This window comes from Euleptes europaea, chromosome 15 (assembly GCF_029931775.1).
Source record: "Euleptes europaea isolate rEulEur1 chromosome 15, rEulEur1.hap1, whole genome shotgun sequence".
Classification (NCBI taxonomy): domain Eukaryota; kingdom Metazoa; phylum Chordata; class Lepidosauria; order Squamata; family Sphaerodactylidae; genus Euleptes; species Euleptes europaea.
This window is the reverse complement of record NC_079326.1, coordinates 13,430,871-13,450,243: the sequence shown is the minus strand read 5'-3', so window position 1 is coordinate 13,450,243 and position 19,373 is coordinate 13,430,871. Positions and strand designations below refer to the sequence as shown.

The window sequence follows — 19,373 nt, the reverse complement described above, 5'->3', positions numbered from 1 at the left end:
AGTTCTTCTAGCCACTACTGGCTCCAGCACTGGTCTTTTCCCTCCTTAAAAGGCGTAACAAGAGATGTGGGAAATATTGACAGAGGAGAGTAGGGGGGAAGAGTGAGGGCAAATTGCCAGAGAAGGGGAGGGGGAGAAAAAGGTGGAAAATTATTTGTGAAGGGGGGGGGGAAAGGAGCAATGGTGGAGGGATGGGATGCCCCCTCCCTGCAAGTTTTTTTTTTTTTTTTGCAGGCCCCCATTTGTATATTTTAATAGCCAAGTGGGCCAAGTCCGGCCGGTGATTGGAGCTGTGGACAGACAAGACAGATCTGGAAAAACACACCGGATTTGTAGAAAATCTGAAATCTAAAAAAACACACTGAAATTTAAAAAAAAAAAAAACCCAAAATAATAAAAGGAGTGCATGTGGCTTTAATAAACAGAAGCCCTCAGTAGCCATTGCTAGGCAACTGCAGCATTCTAGTCTTGACTTCTGTCAGTAAAAGGCAGCTGTTTTGGCCTTTGAGGGAGGAGTTATCAGGGCCAGGCCTGGCAGCAATCACTAGGGTTGCCACCCTCCAGGTACTAGCTGGAGATCTCCTGCTATTACAACTGAATTCCAGCCGATAGAGATCACTTCACCTGGAGAAAGTGGCCGCTTTGGCAATTGGACTCTATGGCATTGAAGTCCCTCCCCTCCCCAAACCCTGCCCTCCTCAGGCTCCGCCCCCAAAACCTCCGGCCAGTGGCAAAAGGGGACCTGGCAACCCTAGCTACACAGATAATTCACTGCTGGCCTTACAAGATATCAGTGTTTTCCTAGCAATCCGTCATGTTTTCATTAGGGTTATGAATTAGGTTTGCCAACTCTGGCTTGGGAAAATTTCTTGGTGGTGGTGCTTGAAAAGGGTGGAGTTGGGGGAGGTAGTGGGATGTGACAGCATACAGTATGCTCGCCAAGGCTGCCATATTTCCCAGAGGAAGTGATCTGTGTAGTCTGGAGATCAGTTGTAATTCCGGGAAAACTCCAGGCCCCCACGTGGAAGCTGTTAACCCTACTGTGACTGGATAGAGTTGTGTGTGCATAAAGTGCCATCAAGTCACAGCTGACTTATGGTGACCCCTTTGAGGGTTTTCAAGGCAAGAGACTAACAGAGGTGGTTTGCCAGTGCCTTCCTCTGCACAGCAACCCTGGACTTCCTTGGTGGTCTCCCATCCAAATACTAACCAGGGCTGACCCTGCTTAGCTTCTGAGATCTGACGAGATCAGGTTAGCCTGGGCCATCCAGGTCAGGGCAGAGTTGTGTAGTCTCTAATTATAGATCGGTCATCTGTTCTGCTCTTTTACTGTTATGGCAAACATAACGGTAGGTACAATTATAATGGTTTTTGAGTCATTTCTAAAAATGTAATGTCTTCTGACAGAGGCCACGATGAAAGCAAGAGTGCCTCTTCTAACTCTCTTCAAGACACGCTGCGATTGAGTCACTGAAGTCCACTCGATCTGTCTCACTCTGTGACTCCGGAATAAGCCAGGATGAACGGTTTAGTTCAGGCCAGAAGAGTAATGGGAAAATCCGGATTCGTTTTGCATCGAAACAGCTTTGAGCTTCCAAGGAATGAGGTATCGTGCATACTGAAAAAATTGATCCTGGCTGAAACGGGGAATAAAGGAGGTTAAAGCGACCATGCATAAAACACCATAGGGGTTTGAGTTTCAGTCTGGGACCCTGAATCCCCATTTTACTGTGAAAACCGGGTGACCTTGTTGCACCACTTAATGTTTTCAGCCTAACCCACCTTACAGGGTTCCTGTGAGGATAAAATGGAGGAGAGGAGAATGACGTCAGCTGCATTGGGTCCTCATTGTGGAGAAAAACAGGATATAAATGAAGTAAATAACAAGGGAGGCAGATAAAAGGTGGGCTGGTGGGTGGGTGAGAAGGAGAGAAGAAGTAGGGGAAGGTGAAGATATGGGAGTTGCCAGGATGGGGGAAAAGAGGAAATAGTGTGTGTGGGATGCAGGACAAAGTGAGATACCTCCCACAAGTCCTTGCTGGTTCCCCCCAGTGCAAATGGGCCCAGCTCAGCTGGCACAATGCAACAGGCCATCGTTTTCTTGGGGAGAGTCTGCCAGGGGAAGAAATGAAGGAAAGCTGAAGATGGGGGCAGATAAAGGGAGGTTGACTGGTGAGTGGAAAGGAGAGAAGGAAGCAGGAAAAGTGAGAGGCTATGGGGGCTTTCAGGAAAGGGAAAGAGGAAGTAGTGAGGGAGGGGAAAATGAGATGGCCCCTGCAGGTCCTTGGGAGGGACTTCAATGCTATAGAGTCCAATTGCCAAAGTGGCCATTTTCTCCTGGTGAACAGATCTTGATCGGCTGGAGATCAGTAGTAATAGCAGGAGATCTCCAGCTAGTACCTGGAGGTTAGAAAATCTGCAACGGAGTCTCCAGTACAAAAGTAGCAAAAAATTCTTATTGGTGCTTACACATATGACATCAACAATACAAGAGTGAAAGATACATATAAGAACAATCAAAGTTATATACAATATGTACAATCTAAGTAAGGTGCAGTCTCAGTGCACCAATTGCCATGTTCTTTCAAGTAAATGTTGTATTTTCTTCAAAAAGTCCAATAGTAGGTACTATCCCAAAAGCACACTTTTTGGGTGTGCTTTTGGGATAGTACCTACTATTGGACTTTTTGAAGAAAATACAACATTTACTTGAAAGAACATGGCAATTGGTGCACTGAGACTGCACCTTACTTAGATTGTACATATTGTATATAACTTTGATTGTTCTTATATGTATCTTTCACTCTTGTATTGTTGATGTCATATGTGTAAGCACCAATAAGAATTTTTTGCTACTTTTGTACTGGAGACTCCGTTGCAGATTTTCTAACCATTTTCTAACCATTGGTATTGGCACGGAGGTGCCTATTTTGTATAGTACCTGGAGGTTGGCAACCCTATAAATGATACCCAGAATTCTAGTCAACCCTACATCTTGTGGCAGTATGCTGTATGAAAAAGCTGTGTTGATTTCTCCAGGCATCCTCCCATCCTTCCATTTGTAGGCTGCCTAATGAGGAGCTGCTGTTCATCATCATGGGCAGAATATTAGTAAGCTACTTATTGAACAGCTGCACACTCGTTTTATTGCTATTATTGAGCTTTACTTTCTAGAATGATCTTGTTGCATTTAAGAGAGACTAACCCATTTTTAGCAACAGCTAAATGCCTGCAGAATGCCTTTGATGTCAGCTCCTGAGCAAAAGTAATCTTGATTACATTTTTGTAGTGTGATTGGCTCTGCATTTAGCTGGGGTGAATGAGCTGCACAAGTTAGAATGCAATTTATTGCAATCTGCTCTAAGAGTTCTGGAGGCTCCTACAATTATCGAAGGCGTTACCTTTTTTTTTGGTTTAAATTTCTTTCTTCCATGGTTACACAGTAAGGTTGTCCTGCAATGGAAGCATATCTGCTTAAAAATCATCTTGGTCAAGTTCTGGTATATCAGATCAAAGACTGAAGTCTGAATTACGTGCAGTTTGGGAGGTCCATGACTAGAATTCTGGGCATCATTTATAGGGTTGCCAACCTCCAGGTACTAGCTGGAGATCTCCTGCTCTTACTACTGATCTCCAGTTGAGAGATCAGTTCACCAGGAGAAAATGGCCACTTTGGCAATTGGACTCTATGACATTGAAGTCCCTCCCCTCCCCAGACCCTGTCCTCCTCAGGCTTTGTCCCAAAAATCTCCCAGTATTTCCCAACCCAGAGCTGGCAACTCTAATCATTTAGCTGGGAGTGTATGGGTGGGCAGGATAATTCACCCTTTGTTCCTGAGAGTTTCCTCTAGTGAAAACCTTTATCTCTTGTAGGGGGGAAAAAGAGAGTCACGGCATAGGCACCTGTCTTTTCCCCTACTGGGACTTAAGGCAGCTAGGGAGGCATTTTCAATAGAATAAACAACGTGGGAGGGGAAAATAGTATCACAAACACCCTGCGCCTACTTTTTCACATCTGGAGTTCCAAGCATAGAAATCCCAAATCATGTGGAGCTTGATCCTGAGCTACTTTGACTGTACCACTAAGCTCAAAGGAAAACTCCAGCCACAATGGGAACATTAATATTTCAAATTTGAAGCTGGAAGTTCTTGAACTATTCAGAGTTCATTTTTGAAACTGGCTTTAGAAAACAAGTCTTTTCATACCAAGTACAAGTGAGTCAACATTTTAACAAATCTCAACTCCGATACAATCTCTAAATAATATTGAAAAAAATCAAGAGTATAATATAAAGTTGAATTTTGCATTACAATTCAACTTTGTGATTTTAAAAGCTTCCCCCAGTTAATTCCACCTTCAGCTTATTGGTGAAACGCTGATCTTTTCAAGTAGGAAGCAGAGTTTGCTTCAGCAGTAGAGGGCAGCTTTGTGCTAAAATATGCAGATCCATTTTAAACTCCTCTGTGCTCATTCAAAATCAGTGGATTATACTATTATTTAAGGTGTATCCAGGTGAGAACTTCTTGCTTTGATTATTCAGGATTTTACAAGCAGTGCTAATGGTACAATTTATTGCCTTTATACTGCCAACAAAACTTAAGACATTGATGGTGTAGAACAAATTTCAAAATAAAAACTTGAGCAGTATTTAAAATTCTGACATTTTAAATTTGTGCCATGTTTTGTAATACTGGCATTTCTGGAAACATTGCCCTTAGTCTTCTCTTAAGAAAAAAAAGTAGCAATCCCAACTAGCATTTTTCTTTTCTCTGTACATTGTTCTTGTAAATGGACAGGTACACAGACTAAATCAAAAGCAAGCTAACTTTGTCATCAAATTCTTGCCTGACTGGGGGTGGGGGAGAGACAAACCAGATCATGATGACTGAAGTGCCCTTATAGTCAAGGCTGTCTGAAGGCCAAATGGCACACAAGGTTGGAGTTCTATGATTGGGTCTCCAGGTGTGTAATCTAGCCTTTAAAAATAGCCATGGAGGGTGTGGGGGCTGATCGGGACTCAGGTTGAAATGCCAGTAAAGGGAGGCAATGCTAATCTATGTTTTTTGTAATCTTGCAGTTGGACTACTGTAACACATGCTATCTTGGGAGACCCTTGAAGACCATCTGGAAACTACAACCGGTTCAGAATACAGCAGCCTGGCTACTGTCAGAGACCAGCTGATGAGAACATCTCACCTATTTCAAAACAGCTAATCCAGGTAGACTAAATTCCTTTTATACTGACCTCCTCTTTGCTGACTGCTCCAATGAAACCACCCTTAAGGTGGCAAAATTTTGTGCACTGGCATGCTCAATAAGACAGAAGAGGGCAGCTTAAATTTTAAACACTCTTATTAATTATAATTAATGCATAGATGTTTAGGTGTTTTAAATGTACTTTTTGCTAATGCAATATATTAACAAATTGTGTGCAGATGTGTGCTGTATTATTGTAATGGTGATATTCAATAATTTTAATATGGCTGGAACTATGTTAACTGTTGCTGGTCTTTGACCATAAATAAACTTGACATCCTGATATCCAAAACAGCTAAAACAGTTGATATGTCCCTGAAGAAGGGATGCATAGGCCAAAACACATTTGGCTGCTGAGTATTTTGGAGGATTAAGAAACATCTTCTGTGAGCCTAGGACAGTCTGCTTTGCAGCAGGGTTTGGTGCTATCAGGTACTTTTGTGTTGAATATAGTGCTTGCACTTTGGCTTAAAACACCAATAGAAATAAATGGTTATAAATAATTCTTTAAAAAGCACTGCATGACTACTTGGGAGAAAATTCTAGCACTTTTAGAGGAATATATTAGCATTAGTGAAAGTGAAGCATATAAATCATTTCTGGCTTACTGGCAAGGCGAGATTTCTAGTTCAGTGCAGATGTGTGATTAAAAAATCATTTCATCACTTGGCAGGATGGAATATACATCTAGCACGTCCTGCAGAAGTACACTGGTAAGGTTACTCTCTAGTAAAAGATTACCTATGTTCACTCATTATCCTTTTTAGGAAGATGCCTTTAGGGCAAATACACAACTGTTGACAAAGTTTGGAACTTGACAGGAGACATTTTCTTCTGAATCACACATCAACACATCTGGCTATCCAACAGCTATCACTTAAAACAAACACATCTGACTGTCCTGTGGCTTTCAAGGGGAGGTATTTCGAAGCGTAACTAGCAAGGTTAGAGGACACTCTGTACCAATCCATCAAAGTGAGGAATGTGAATGCTCCAGGGGCAGGCAAGTAGAATTGAGGACTCTCAAGTGAGCTGCTAGGAAGATGGCTGGATGCTGTAACTTCAGGATTACTGGAAGCAATACAATCAAGGACAACTGGGTAGATGCAAGTTCAGGAATGGTGTAGGACTGCTTTGTCTGCGGAGCAAGGCACATCCCAATGTCAATGCACAATCCCAGCAGCCACCCATTGCAAAATGATAAGAGATCTAGCTGCAGGACAAAAAGACATATCCCCTTTTCATGAGGGCAGTGTGGACAGCATGCGCCTACACATGCATGTGTGTGCATGCAAGCACATGAGCTGATTTTGAAGAGGGCCTATTGTTGCTGAAGCATTAGAATGTAGAGCTTGTATGCTTTGCCCTTGACCTCTGCCAACCAAAAATGACTGCAGCATCTCATTCTCTTCCTGGCTCAGTTTTCCTTTGTCCACAGGTCTTGCACATGGGTAAACAAAGTAGCAAGGCCAACAATAGCAACAATGGCTATTCTATTAAAAGGATGAGAAAATAAACTAGAATTACAAGGAACAGAGTACTGTGGTATCAGCATACCATTGTTTAGGCAAAAGCAGACACAGTAAAGGAAGTTGGGAGGTAGGAACTGAGTGCCTCATTGTGCATGTAATTTGCTTTTTAAGTTGAAGTTTCACAAGCAAACTTGCCTTGCAGTTTTTATGGGGTTTTAATATGTACTAAATAGAACCTGCAACTGCCCAGAATTCATTATGCCACATTTGCCCAACTGCGGGCAGCTGCTGCTACTGTTGACATGCTGGCATACTCTTTGCAGGTTTCAGTCTGGCGAGCTCTATTTTAGCAAATGTTAACCAGTGTAGTAGTGGCTATTCAGTTGTAGGTGCAGTCACAAGTTTAGTTGGAAACAATATGGGCAGTAGAGGAATGGAAATATCAGGTGAGAGCTAGCTCAAGTCAGACGTAGACCCAGAGAGGTGTCGCGATTTGAGGGTCAGGCAACAAGCAGGAAGCCTTAATTTAAACATGGACTCAACAGGGAGGCCATCAACAACTTTTTTGACTGGCTTTGAGGGAAAGTAATGTGCATGCTGCCTAGTCTTCAGAGTGTTCTCAGCAGCAGTATACTCCCCAAATAACTTGGTGGGCCACACCAGATTCTCACAGCACATTATGAGTAGTATCTAGGTGTAGGGAACATCCCTTCCTCTGATCCTTACTCCATTTCTTTGTACTGTTAGTGCCTTGCAGGTTAGACATTATCTATGACCTCAGGCTGCTAGTCAGTTGGTGCTTTCCTTAACCCTGAGTAGAAAATACATGGCCTGTGTGTCACTGGAAATGATAGAAACAGGGATGCTAGATCTTTAAAAATTGTATTCAGAAGATTTTTGGTAGATGTAGATTGGCTGATTCCCCTTTCCTACTGCAGCACCCATTGCCATTCCCAGAGGTCCCATGCTTCTCAGTAGCAGCTGGAGGAAGAATGAACACTGCAGAATTTTACAGGTCCCATTTATAAAGAGGTACCATGCTTTGGGGAAAGTAGTATTGGGCAGCAAGTCAGGCAGGGAAGAAAGGGTTGTCTACCTCCATGCTAGTGTTGGGGTCAAGGTCATCACATTCTGACTCCTCTGAACTGTTTGTCTCCTTTTTGGCAGCATGGACAAAAGAGAACAGAATTACAATAAGCAGAGAGGTTAAGCCACAAGAACAGCAGAGCAGTTAAAGAGCAACAAGGAAATGTGCACTGGAAACAGAAATGCTTTTGAAAAACAGAAAAGGCACTAGAAGGCAAGCAGTAGGCTTCTCAGCAAAAGAAAAGAAAGGCAGCAGCCTTGAAACCATTTCAGCAAAACAAAATGCATTAATGGAAGCATTAGTATGGAAAGATCTCTGCACCGTTGTTCTGCCAGCCCCCCCCCCCCGCAATTTGGCAAGGTTCTTGTGCTGGTCCTGCAATTAGTTTGATTATTAAGCCTCCAGAGCAGTGTTAGGCAGACAGAGAATTCACAAATTGAACATCCAATTCTCATGCATTCAGCACAACTGAAAACATATTGAACTCATCTTTTGTTTTAATGGGGACTGGGAGCCCAGTGCTTTGTTTCAATCACTTTGCAGCTCTGGACTTTTAGAAATGCAGCTTTTTCAAGTCTGAGCCATTAAAACGTGTATCAGATTTAAATCTTTTACATGGAAATTATCAAACAGCTTTAGATAAATGTAACGTAAGGGATGCAAATTGCAGAATCTGAATCGAATGCAGCAAATTCCATATGCCATTTTTGTTTCTATTTTTTATACTCACAGGCCCCAATTGAGACATATTAGAACGAAGCAGAAAATAACACACCTGCTGCTTCATTCAAGGATGCCTCCCCTGTTACTGAAAAAAACACCCCTCTAGATTAGTGATCCGTCAGAAGGAATGGGGAAGGGGAGCACAGCCACCAGATTTAATCCAGACTTTCCCAACCCCAAAGCTCTAATCAGTACTATTAATGCTGACAGAACTGGTCACCAATCTGGCAATACACAAGCAGTGCAATTCCAGGCATACTTGTGGGTGCCGGATGTGGCTGTGCCCCCTCCCCCCCATTGCAGACTTCTAAGATTCACTGGTAAACAAAAACACATTTCCCCAAGGTGTGATCCTCAGTACATTACAGGGCTCGTGCGCAATGTTACAATTCAAGGTATAAGGACAGAATTGATGCCATGCGTTATTGGTGAAAAAGAGATGCAGAGATGCATATGTCCTAAAAGGATGGTTGATTAGTTAGGGCAAGGTGGTAGCTATATTGTGATTTTATTGTGACAGTCAGATACCATGAGCCATAGGTGCTCTCCCCTCCAACAGCTAGAATGCTGGCTAAGCAGTAAAGTAGCTAAGAGATTTTATCTTGATCTGGCAGGTAAGGGGAAATAATTATACCATACCTGTATGGGAACTGCAGCATTTCAATTAATGACACATTTAATCACACACGCTGTTATATAGGCCTTCAAAAATTGCACAGCCATTTTGTGTGTCTCTCCCTCCAAATCTGCCAAGGGAGTTTCTGATTGAGAACCTCAAGTTTGGCAAGTATTTTTAAAATTCCATGAAAAATTGCTATGGTAAAAACATCTCAAATTAATATTTATTATATTTCTGGACTATGCAAATATTTCATACAATCTATAGGCATATAGAAAAGCCATGTGTAAAAGAATGCAAATTAGAGGCCTCCAAGAGATTGCAGAGGGAAAGGGAGAGATTGATTAGGCGACCTCCCCCTTTCCATGGTATGATAGGAGCTGAAACAGGCCAGTTCCCCACCCTTTTTTTCCTATTTATGGAAGGGATGTTAAGCCACCATCAGCATATCATTTCCCCTAGAAAGCAGTGAGCACACACAATCCCCATTTGACCAGCTTGGGCAGGGAAGGAGAAATTATTTTAATTGGAATACTATTTTTCAATATGCTAAAGAAACCTCCCAGCTACGCAGAAACTCCCTACCTGATCTGTGGGTGATCATTTTCTGCCATAGTGACAGGTATGAGAAGCACATTAGAACTTGGGTTTGGGTTGCCAGCGCTGGGTTGGGAAATTCCTGCCATGGAATCCACCCTCCCAAACAGCCATTTTCTCCAGGGGAACTGATCTCTGTCTGGAAATCAGTTTAATTCCAAGAGATCTACAGGCCCCACCTGGAGGGAGGCAACCCTAACTTGCATTGTAATATGGTTTTCCAGGTCACCTCAGATTATGTTATGAATTATAGGCAAATTTTCCCTGATCATGATATACAACCTAACTTAAACCCCCCCCCCCCACAAAATGTAGAACAGCTACTCTTTTGGTTCTTGTAGGTTATCCGGGTTGTGTGACCGTGGTCTTGGTATTTTCTTTCCTGATATTTCGCCAGCAGCTGTGGCAGGCATCTTCAGAGGAGTAACGTTGAAGGACAGTGTCTCTCAGTGTCAAGTGTGTAGGAAGAGTAATATATAGTCAGAAAGGGGTTGGGTTTGAGCTGAATCATTGTCCTGCAAAAAGTATCAAAGGTAATGTGCTAATCATTGTCCTGTAAGTATCAAGATAATGTGCTAATGAGGGTGTGGTATGTTAATATGGAACCATTGTATCCTGAAGTGATCTGTTAATGTGTGAAATCCAAAGCTAATCTGCATGGCTATTGTGGACTGTAGTCTTTGTTAGTCTGGAGGTTTTCAGGACAGGAAGCCAAGCCTGATTCATTCTTAAACTCTCTTCTTTTCTGTTAAAGTTGTGCTGATGTTTATGAATTTCAGTGGCTTCTCTGTGCATACGGAGTGGTATGTTACAATACATAGTAATATTACAGTATGTGGTTTGTAATAAAGAACGCATTATTAAGTCACAACTGATTCGTGGCAAAGCCATCCATGGGGCATTCCAGGCAAGAGATGAGCAGAGGTGGTTTGTCATTGACTTTCTCAGCACAGCAATCCCAGTCTTTCTTCATGGTCTCCAACCTAAGTACTGACCATGGCTAACCCTGCTTGCCCTGACCTAGAAAGCTCAGGCTAGCATGATCTCATCAGATCTCGGAAGCTAAGCAGGGTCAGCCTTTGTCATTATTTGGATGGGAGATCACCAAGGAATACCAGGGTCATGACACAGAGGCAAACTACCTCTTGAAACCCCCCAGGGGTTGCCCTAAATCAACCGTAACTTGATGGCAAAAAACAAAAAAATAAACTCTGCTGAGCTCTGACAAGCTGCTAAGCTTGGCTAGTCAGGCTTCTTTGGTTTGTAATAGTCTTTTAAAACATGGAGGGATTTCTATTTAAGTTTTAAACTAAGCATATAAATTGAAATACTGTTTTTATGATGAAAAATCAGTACAGTTTATACAGCGCACATGCAGTACAGGAAGATTGTAATATTAATATTTACCAATTGAGCTTTTTCATGATTTAAGAATAAGTATAGGCTTGAAGGGCATCAAATAATTTGTAGTAATTAAAGTCTTTTTCATTACATCTTTGGCCTAGTCTTCTCCATTACTGCTAGGGCTTTTTGTATCTTTAGTTTAATAGTGTTCTATTGTCTGATGCTAAGCTTGAAACAACTGCTTTGGCTGCAAAAATATTGGTAACTTTATTGAGAACGTGGATCCATGAAGCCTGTCAATTACAAGTTGCGGTTGTAATTGCGGCTTTATCTAGTGAATGGTCAATGACTATGATTAGTATTGTTTATTGTATTACTGTCCAGCTGGATAGGCAGATCATTTTAACCTTTGTTTAATTTCTATATGGTATATTTTATATATTCTATATTTATTTGTATTTTATATATTTTGCATATTTCTGAGCCCGACAGGGGCCCTGCTGTTTATCTTGGGTTGGTGTGATTTGATTTTGATCATGAGAATCTGTATGAGATGTCTTTTGAACTATGCCTATTAAAGGTTAATGAATGAATGAAAAGTTTAATAGAAAACTAAGATCTTCTGAAGTTAGCACTCACACAGGAGCTGACAGACAAAAAGTTAGAACTGAAAACAAGCAATCTCTTATTTAAGAATGCATGCAGAAGATGAACTGGCAGCATCACTGAGAAGACATTTCACTACAAATTATGGCTCCAGTGCAACAAGGCACACAAGGACAAACCGTGTCCATTCTTAGGGAGCCATGTAGTCTGCCCATGGATTTTGTAGTCACGGAAGATGAAAAACAGAATAACGTAATGGGTTCTAGACCCAGGGGACACGTCCTACTGAAAAGTTCTAATACCTTCTTGTTCAAGACAATTATTATAAAATCACTTGATATGGTGGCCAAGTGACATAACCAGAATGAGAAATATAAGAAGGCTTGCAACAATCAGTAGTGCACACAGGCTGGCTGAACAGCCTCTGAAGAGATACCATCTCAGCCAAACTTGTGAGATAGGTGACTTACCCATTGTGTTCACTTGGAACCCAAACCTTCTAAATTTATCACAATTTGATCGACTTAGCCCCAGGAAGCTCAATAGCTTGGTAGCCCCAAGTGCTCTGGTAAACTGAGGTCCCAAGAGCCTGAGCCAAGTGGCTGTTGAAATCAGTATGTGGGTAAGCACTAGATTTTTTGAAGGTCTTCAACTTGATCTGGGATCTTTGTGTTCTGATCACTGTAACAAAGGACTAGACTGGACTTAGGGCACTTCCACACAGCCCAAATAATGCACTTTCAATCCACTTTCACTGCACCTTAACAATAGTTTGCAAGTGGATTTTGCCAGTTGACACTGTAAAATCCACCTTCAAAGTGCATTGAAAGTGGATTGAAAGTGCAGTATTTGGGCTGTGTGAAAGTGCCCTTATTAGTTTCAGCCATGTTAGTCTGTAGTAGAACAAAATTTGAGTCCAGTAGCACCTTAGAGACCAACCACATCTTCCACGTTATAAACTGTCATAAGTCAAACTCACTTCATCAGATGCTTTTGTGGGTTGGACTTTTAAGTCCAATAACTGTAGGTAGTTTTCTCACTAGTTTTGTTTGACAAGGACAGAGCCAGATCAGTATACACAGTTGACAATATCTGAGGGCTGCCAGAGAGTGATTTGACTACAGGCTGATGCTAGAGCATCAATAAATGTTCTATAATTATGCACTGTAGAACACAATAAACACATTAATATGAACTGTTACACCAACAGAATTATTGGGTGGCAATTTCTTGAAACAGTGATGCTGTCTAATCTGGTGAAACATGGGGGTGAGGAGAAGGAACAGGATCTGCTATATCAAAGAATTTTTTTCACAATGTCAGCTTCCAGTATTCAAAATGTAGACCTTTATCAACAATATCTCAAATCAGTGCATGTCAGTCAGATACCCACAATGTTTCTATTTCATTACAGTAAATAACCATGGCATTATTTTACTCAAAATGAACACGCTGTACAGCTTTTCTATAGGGTTGTTTTAGTATGCCCTAATGAAGGATTGTGTGTCTTCAAGCAAGCTTTAAAAAACCTTGCCCAAGCAATTAATTATAGTACCCAGTGAACAGAAGGGTGGTATCCCTTACAGGATGGGCAGTCAAAACCTATGCTCATTGTTTAGTCATAACTTCACTAGTTGGCTTTAGTGAAGTGATCCAGTTCTCCATCTGACAGGTATCTGTGATCGGCATTTCATTGTTCTGAAAATTGTCAGGATGAAAATCTTTAAGATACTTTACCAATTAGCCAGATTCATTAAAATGATGAGGATGTCCCTCACCAATCATTCCCTGTAACCAAATGGTCCATTGATAAATGGTGGAGGATAGCAACTGATTGAATTTTCCTCACCTGTTACCGAAGACCTGATATCTATGTTTGCTGTTCCCTATATATTAGTTATAAGTTGCAGGAGTGGATGAAAAAGATCAAGGACACTACAATAGCATCCTTACAGAACCAAATGTTGTGAACCCCAAAAAAGACATTTCTTTCTTATCCACATTTTCTAGAAACAGAGCCAAGTACAGGCTTTTTTATAATTTTCGTTGAACTTACATAGTACGGATGAGCACTACTTATCATGTTTTCCCTGGGAACTCTATTCTTATACTTGTAAAACCCTCACAAGGATTCCAATAAAACATTTTGGCAGAGAAGGCTTGGAAAGGTTAGTTGATAGTCAGTATTAAATGTATAGATACAGCATAAGAAGCAGCTCCACCATTGGCCTTGGGAGGCTATTATGGTAAACTTGAGCAAGTTAACACAAGGAAAAGTTATCATAAATGGCCAAGGCATCCTTTTCATGGGATAATTTGTTGGCAACAGATCAGGAATCATTAACTGCTGAAATTGTACTTGCTTTATTTTTAAAAAATTCTATGCCACTTCTTCAGAGAACTTGCATCTTACCAAGTAAAGAAACCCATAAAATTCCACAAAAGTTGTTAAGTTTTAGAGATGCTCTTGTCTTGATTGAGCTGGCAGGATTTGCTCCATTCAAAGCAAAGTTTTGTCCAGCTCTTGCTTTTCCTTTAGTTACACATGTTTGATGCTGAATTAAAACTTATGCACACCACACACACTCACTGCTTACTTACATTTTGGTTGCCAGCGGTGAAGAGGGGAAAAGCTGTGTTGTATCTTGCATGCAAAAATCCAGCCAAAATGGCTACTACTACCAAAAAGTAACACAAATTAAAAATAAAAGCCAAAAGGAAGAAAAAAAAACCAAAGCCAGATGTCAACCCCTGTCCTTAGAAAGGATGTTGCAAGGGGAGTGAGGATGAGAAGCAGGAGGCAGCATATGGCTTCTGATGGCCTTACTCACTTTAACAGAGACTTTGTTGCCCAGAATATCCATGGGTTTACGTAGGCCATTGGCTTCTGTTTTGCCACTTTCTTTTTCCGCCCGCTTTCTCATGCGCAGGGTATGCCATGAACATGACTTCCTGTTGTACCAAAAAATGCACCAATCAAATGGCATATCTTAGTAGGAAGAGGAAGGGATGTGGAAAGGCAATCAGCATACTTGGTCTTGATACTTGCAGCTTCCCCCCAGGAGGAGGAAGCCAACCAGTCTATTGAGGTATAAACATTCTAGTCAGAATTTCAATCTACACTAGTGATGGTTTGTTACTCCTGCCATTTGAAAAAGGCATTTTCTTTAAAGGATGACTGCAGTCTGCAAGTGAGAGCACACAGCATAAAATACGAATACAATCTGCGACATGCAAGCCATTAACTTCCAGTTAAAGCAGTGAAAATAATGCAAAATCAGATAGGACCCATGTGCCAGATTGATTAGGGGAAAACAAGAGATTTACATATTTCAGAGTTCAAGGAGAGGTCTCAAAATAAAGCAAAGATTAAACAACAACTGTTTTATTAGACTGAGATAAGTAGTTTCATGGAAAGAGAAGTTTTCCTATATTTCTCAGCCAAGGATCTTCTGTTGCTTCAAACTTGCTCATGTTTTATGAGCCCAGTTGTACAATTCGGCTAGCACATCTAGACTTCTGGTCCAAAGAAGAAGCGTATGGAACACCCATTTTCAAAGTGTTTCCCTTTATGTGTGGAGAGGGACGGGGAGGTATGCATAAAATGAAAGCTAGAAGCCACAGAACCAAGTCACAGCAAAAATGTGTTTAAGAACATTTAATCATAACAGGGGTGCCTAGTATTTGTCTGGCATTCCATTTTACTTTATAGTGGAAATGTGGGTCTCTCTCCAGACTTTATATATATTTATGTATACCGCTGAATGAGAATGAAGTCTTCAAAAATGAAAATAGAATTGCTACAACTATGCTCAGGAATCTTGTACTCGGCCAATTCCAGCTATGAAATGCCTGGCACGTGTTACAAGGGTACGGCAGCATCTCACATTATAATTGCCACAGGGAGTTGATGCACCATCAGTACATTCTGTAGCAAACAGCATACAGGTCTAAATAGGATGCTTTAACCAGTGCAGGTACAGGGGTCTGGGAGCCCTAATAAGGACTCCCCTGCTTACAAGGTTGCTGCAGGAAACACTCGTAAATCCTACAAGCATCACAAAGGGTAGAGCTGCTCAAATTAGCACGCTGGATATTCCGTAGCAGCAATGCACAAGAAAGTGTATTACCTAATTAGAACTTTACCTCTCATCTAAGGACATTTCGCACCAGTACTGAACTGCCTTGTGCTTATTATACCCTTTATCACATTAGCTAAACCACAGTATATTGAAAAAGCACAAGCCACATCATGGCTAAACCAATTTTACCTGAACTGCGCTCAGCAGCACTTTATACACTATGAAGCTACATGGAGCTGCAGAAGTCACACACGCTTTGCAGAACAAACAAAATAGATATTGCTAGCAGGTGAAATATTTGGTGGCAGCATTTGAACTTGTACTTTAGTCTGCACTGGCCTCAAAAGAAAAAAAAGTTGCTCCGAGGTTATATGCAGACTTCAACATACTATCTGAACAAGCAAGAGGATACATGGGAGGGCTAAGAGTAGGGATTCTCACTCTAGTTTCAGATAGGTCAGTGGTAAATTTAGAAAACATAAAAGACTTTGACTGTGCACCGTTCCTGAAATTGCTTGCAACCATGCTCAAAAGTAGAGTGAGACCAGTGACAGACTAAATGTTACAGTGGTAAATAGTGTACTGATACATGCAAGTGCACAAATTCATTTCAGTGGCTAGTTTCAAATAAGAAATAGAATGGAAGGTTTTGGATTTTTTATTGGCCCTTATGCATCACTGCCATGATGTTTGAAGCAGCCCCCAGCACACAAGCTAACGAGTGACCATTTCCATGTCCCACCCCCTCTGGTGGCCCTGGGTCATCCAGGCTGACCCTAATCCGATGGGAGTAACTCTCAATAAGATTCCAATCGCATGAAATTAAGCATGGGAGTTCCATCAGTGCAGCTTTTACCATTCCTGAATGTTTGCAGATACATATAGGACCCAAATACCTCAAGTTTTGACACCCCCTTGCAGCCCACAATAGCTCAGTGCCGTCTCATTGGCCTGCTGATGGCTTTGTGTTGATGAGTTCCAACTCTGAACGGATTCCTCCCCTTTGAGTATAACCTTGGTTTAGCATGAACCATGTTAATGCTAAAGAGGAACCTTACTAACCAGGGTTTGCAAAACTCACTTCAAACCTTGATCAATATTGAAGATGGTGAATATCTATACATGTATGGAAACTGTTGCTAAGGCTGTCCGAGGGAAGGGGTGTGAAATCCATTCTGAAGAGGAGTGGGGAGCAGGGGGAAATTTGAAATCTGCTCCGTCTCCCTTAAAATGGATAAGGGATTAGCAGCTTTTGGTCTACAATAAGCGTAAGTTTGTTGCCAACTTGGAAGCACTGTTCAAATCTAGTTAGCACCTAATTGTCAGGACTTCATTCAGCTAGTCCCTGCAACAGGTTGACAATTACATATATAAAAAAACCAACAGATTTTAGGGAAAAGGATTGTACCTTCTGTATTTAATATCAAAACATTCTTGCATTAGTTATTTCAAACTGACAAATCTCAAAAAAGGGGAAAGTATTCACAATTGTTAAATAAGCAACAAAACATTGTAAGAAAAAGCAGAACCAAAGAGGGTCAAAAACTGGTCCTTTTTAACCTTGTTAAAACATGCTCATGGTGAAAATTTATTTTACATATTTAAAATAGTACATTTAAAATTAGTTACATTACAGGTACAATGATGAACATTGCGACTATCCATAATATTGCACAACCTGACTTCAAATATGGGATTCTTTAAATAGTGCAAAATTCTTTACAGGAATGTACTCCAAAGGGGATTTCTCAAACCATTTTCTCTTTACAAAATATTACGTGAACAGAAGAAAAAATTCAAAATAAAAATGTTACAAGATGTACAAGAAATTGCCACAGACAACATAAAATCTCTCTTCCTTGAGAAGCAGGACTCAATCCAATACAAGGCCTGTTGTGTGTGTGTGTGTGTGTGTGTGTTTTTTTTGCTGTGTGCCATTATCAACCAATATATATATATATATATACGTATAAGCAAATTAAACACAAGATAAATAGAAATCCAGTCCAATCATGTCCATAATTAGGAAAGGATGGAAAAACATAAAACATGCCTTTTAAACTGTCTATGGATTTTGATTCTTTACAAACTATAAGGGGAAAAAACCAAAACAAAAAAGAAGTCAACAAAAACCCAACATGGAGACCCCCATGCTGTGCATCAAGCAAGTTTGTTCCAATGGCACTGTAGATTTAAAAAAAAATGAAAAAGAAAGCAGAAAAAAATCCTACCATTTGGATTTTACTTTTCCTCAAAAATCCACATACTGCTCCCAGGGAATCCAACACAGCACTTACTTTATGCTTCCGTCGCTATTATCTGTAGCTGATTTAGTGAGGGGAGCCAAGATATTCCCTGGGATCCATCCTTCTGCTGCTGGTGAATGGTCATTGGCAGGCTGATACACAAGGAACATGTTCTGCTGGTTAATGGCAAGTACTTGGACCACCTCACCCTGGTTGACACAGATTTCATTCTCTTTCAGTGCATAGTAATCTTTGATAACCACCATGGAAGAGGTCCCATTGCACCCACCCGAGTCATTCTGGGAAGGAAACACAGAAGGCAACAGTGAAAAAGTAGCCCCGAAACACTGCATCGTCCTCATTCTGTACCATTTATTAAGTGTGCCCAGTAGAAGTGGGCATTTGGATTTTCCTGAACAGACATTAAGCCTGAAATTCCTGGTTTTGGTTCAACTCAGATATTTAAAATTAATAAAAATGAACAAAAATTTATTTCCTGGAATTTGGGGATGTTTCAGATTCTGGGCCAGCAGTTAGAGCAGGGGGTACATTCCACCTGGTCTGGTGCACTGACCCCTTTAAATACCCTTTGTTTACAGGGGGGGTTGACTGGCCAACAAGTCAAACACCCAATGAAATAACGGTCCTTTAAAGTTGAAAGGGTGCTTACAGGAGCTTATGTGCCATGGACAAGAGGAAGAGGGAGGAGAGCAAATACTCCTCAGCTGGGGAGCGCCTGTTGTCTCCCTGCTGCCTTGCTACATTCCTGAACTTGAAAAATATGCCCAAAATGGATTTCCAGAACAGTATCAGCACTCTTAAAGTTTCAAGGTAACAAAAACCACGCCCTTCCCTACATGAAAATAAAACAATTTTTTGAAGTGCTAAGAGTTTTCTAGGGTTTTCATACCCTTGTAAGGCAACTCAGCACACTGTATTTAAAACACATATGTATTTCCCATCATCATACCATAAATCCATTACCAACTTGGACTTTATCATAAAATGTACAAGATTCGTGGGCTCATTCGCCTTTTCCTACGAAATGGTTACAAGGTGCCAGATGTGTAAAGTCCTTCTTTGCCCCTTTTCAATACCTTGTGAATCTCCTCACCATTAGGAAGAGGACAGGCACAGCAGAATTAAGGGTGGCCTGTTGGCTCCACAGGTGATGGCAAGTCTGTCTCATTAGAATGCTAAAGATGAGGAATATGATACCTTAAGAGAGAAAGCTCTGTTGTCTGTGCTTACTACTGCAGGAAGCCACTCCATTATAAGCAGCTTGCAACTGAAGTACAAGCTTGGAAAAAGAATATTTTTAGGTTAACTTTAAAGGATTG

At 41.0% G+C, this 19,373-nt stretch overlaps 1 protein-coding gene across 5 annotated transcripts in view; it reads right to left on the bottom strand.

Annotated features, from left to right (window-relative positions):
* The window catches only part of KALRN (kalirin RhoGEF kinase), a 381,465-nt gene that overhangs the window by 20,156 nt on the left and 341,936 nt on the right, over positions 1-19,373 (bottom strand). For 4 of the 5 annotated variants that reach the window (XM_056861626.1, XM_056861625.1, XM_056861628.1 and 1 more), the window contains one exon: positions 17,943-18,332. In XM_056861626.1, the coding sequence (XP_056717604.1) occupies positions 18,081-18,332 (252 nt within the window). In that variant the 3' untranslated portion in view covers positions 17,943-18,080. Of the gene's footprint in view, positions 1-7,825; positions 7,886-14,536; positions 14,658-17,942; positions 18,333-19,373 lie in introns of those variants that run through there. The other variant, XM_056861631.1, reaches the window with a different exon arrangement.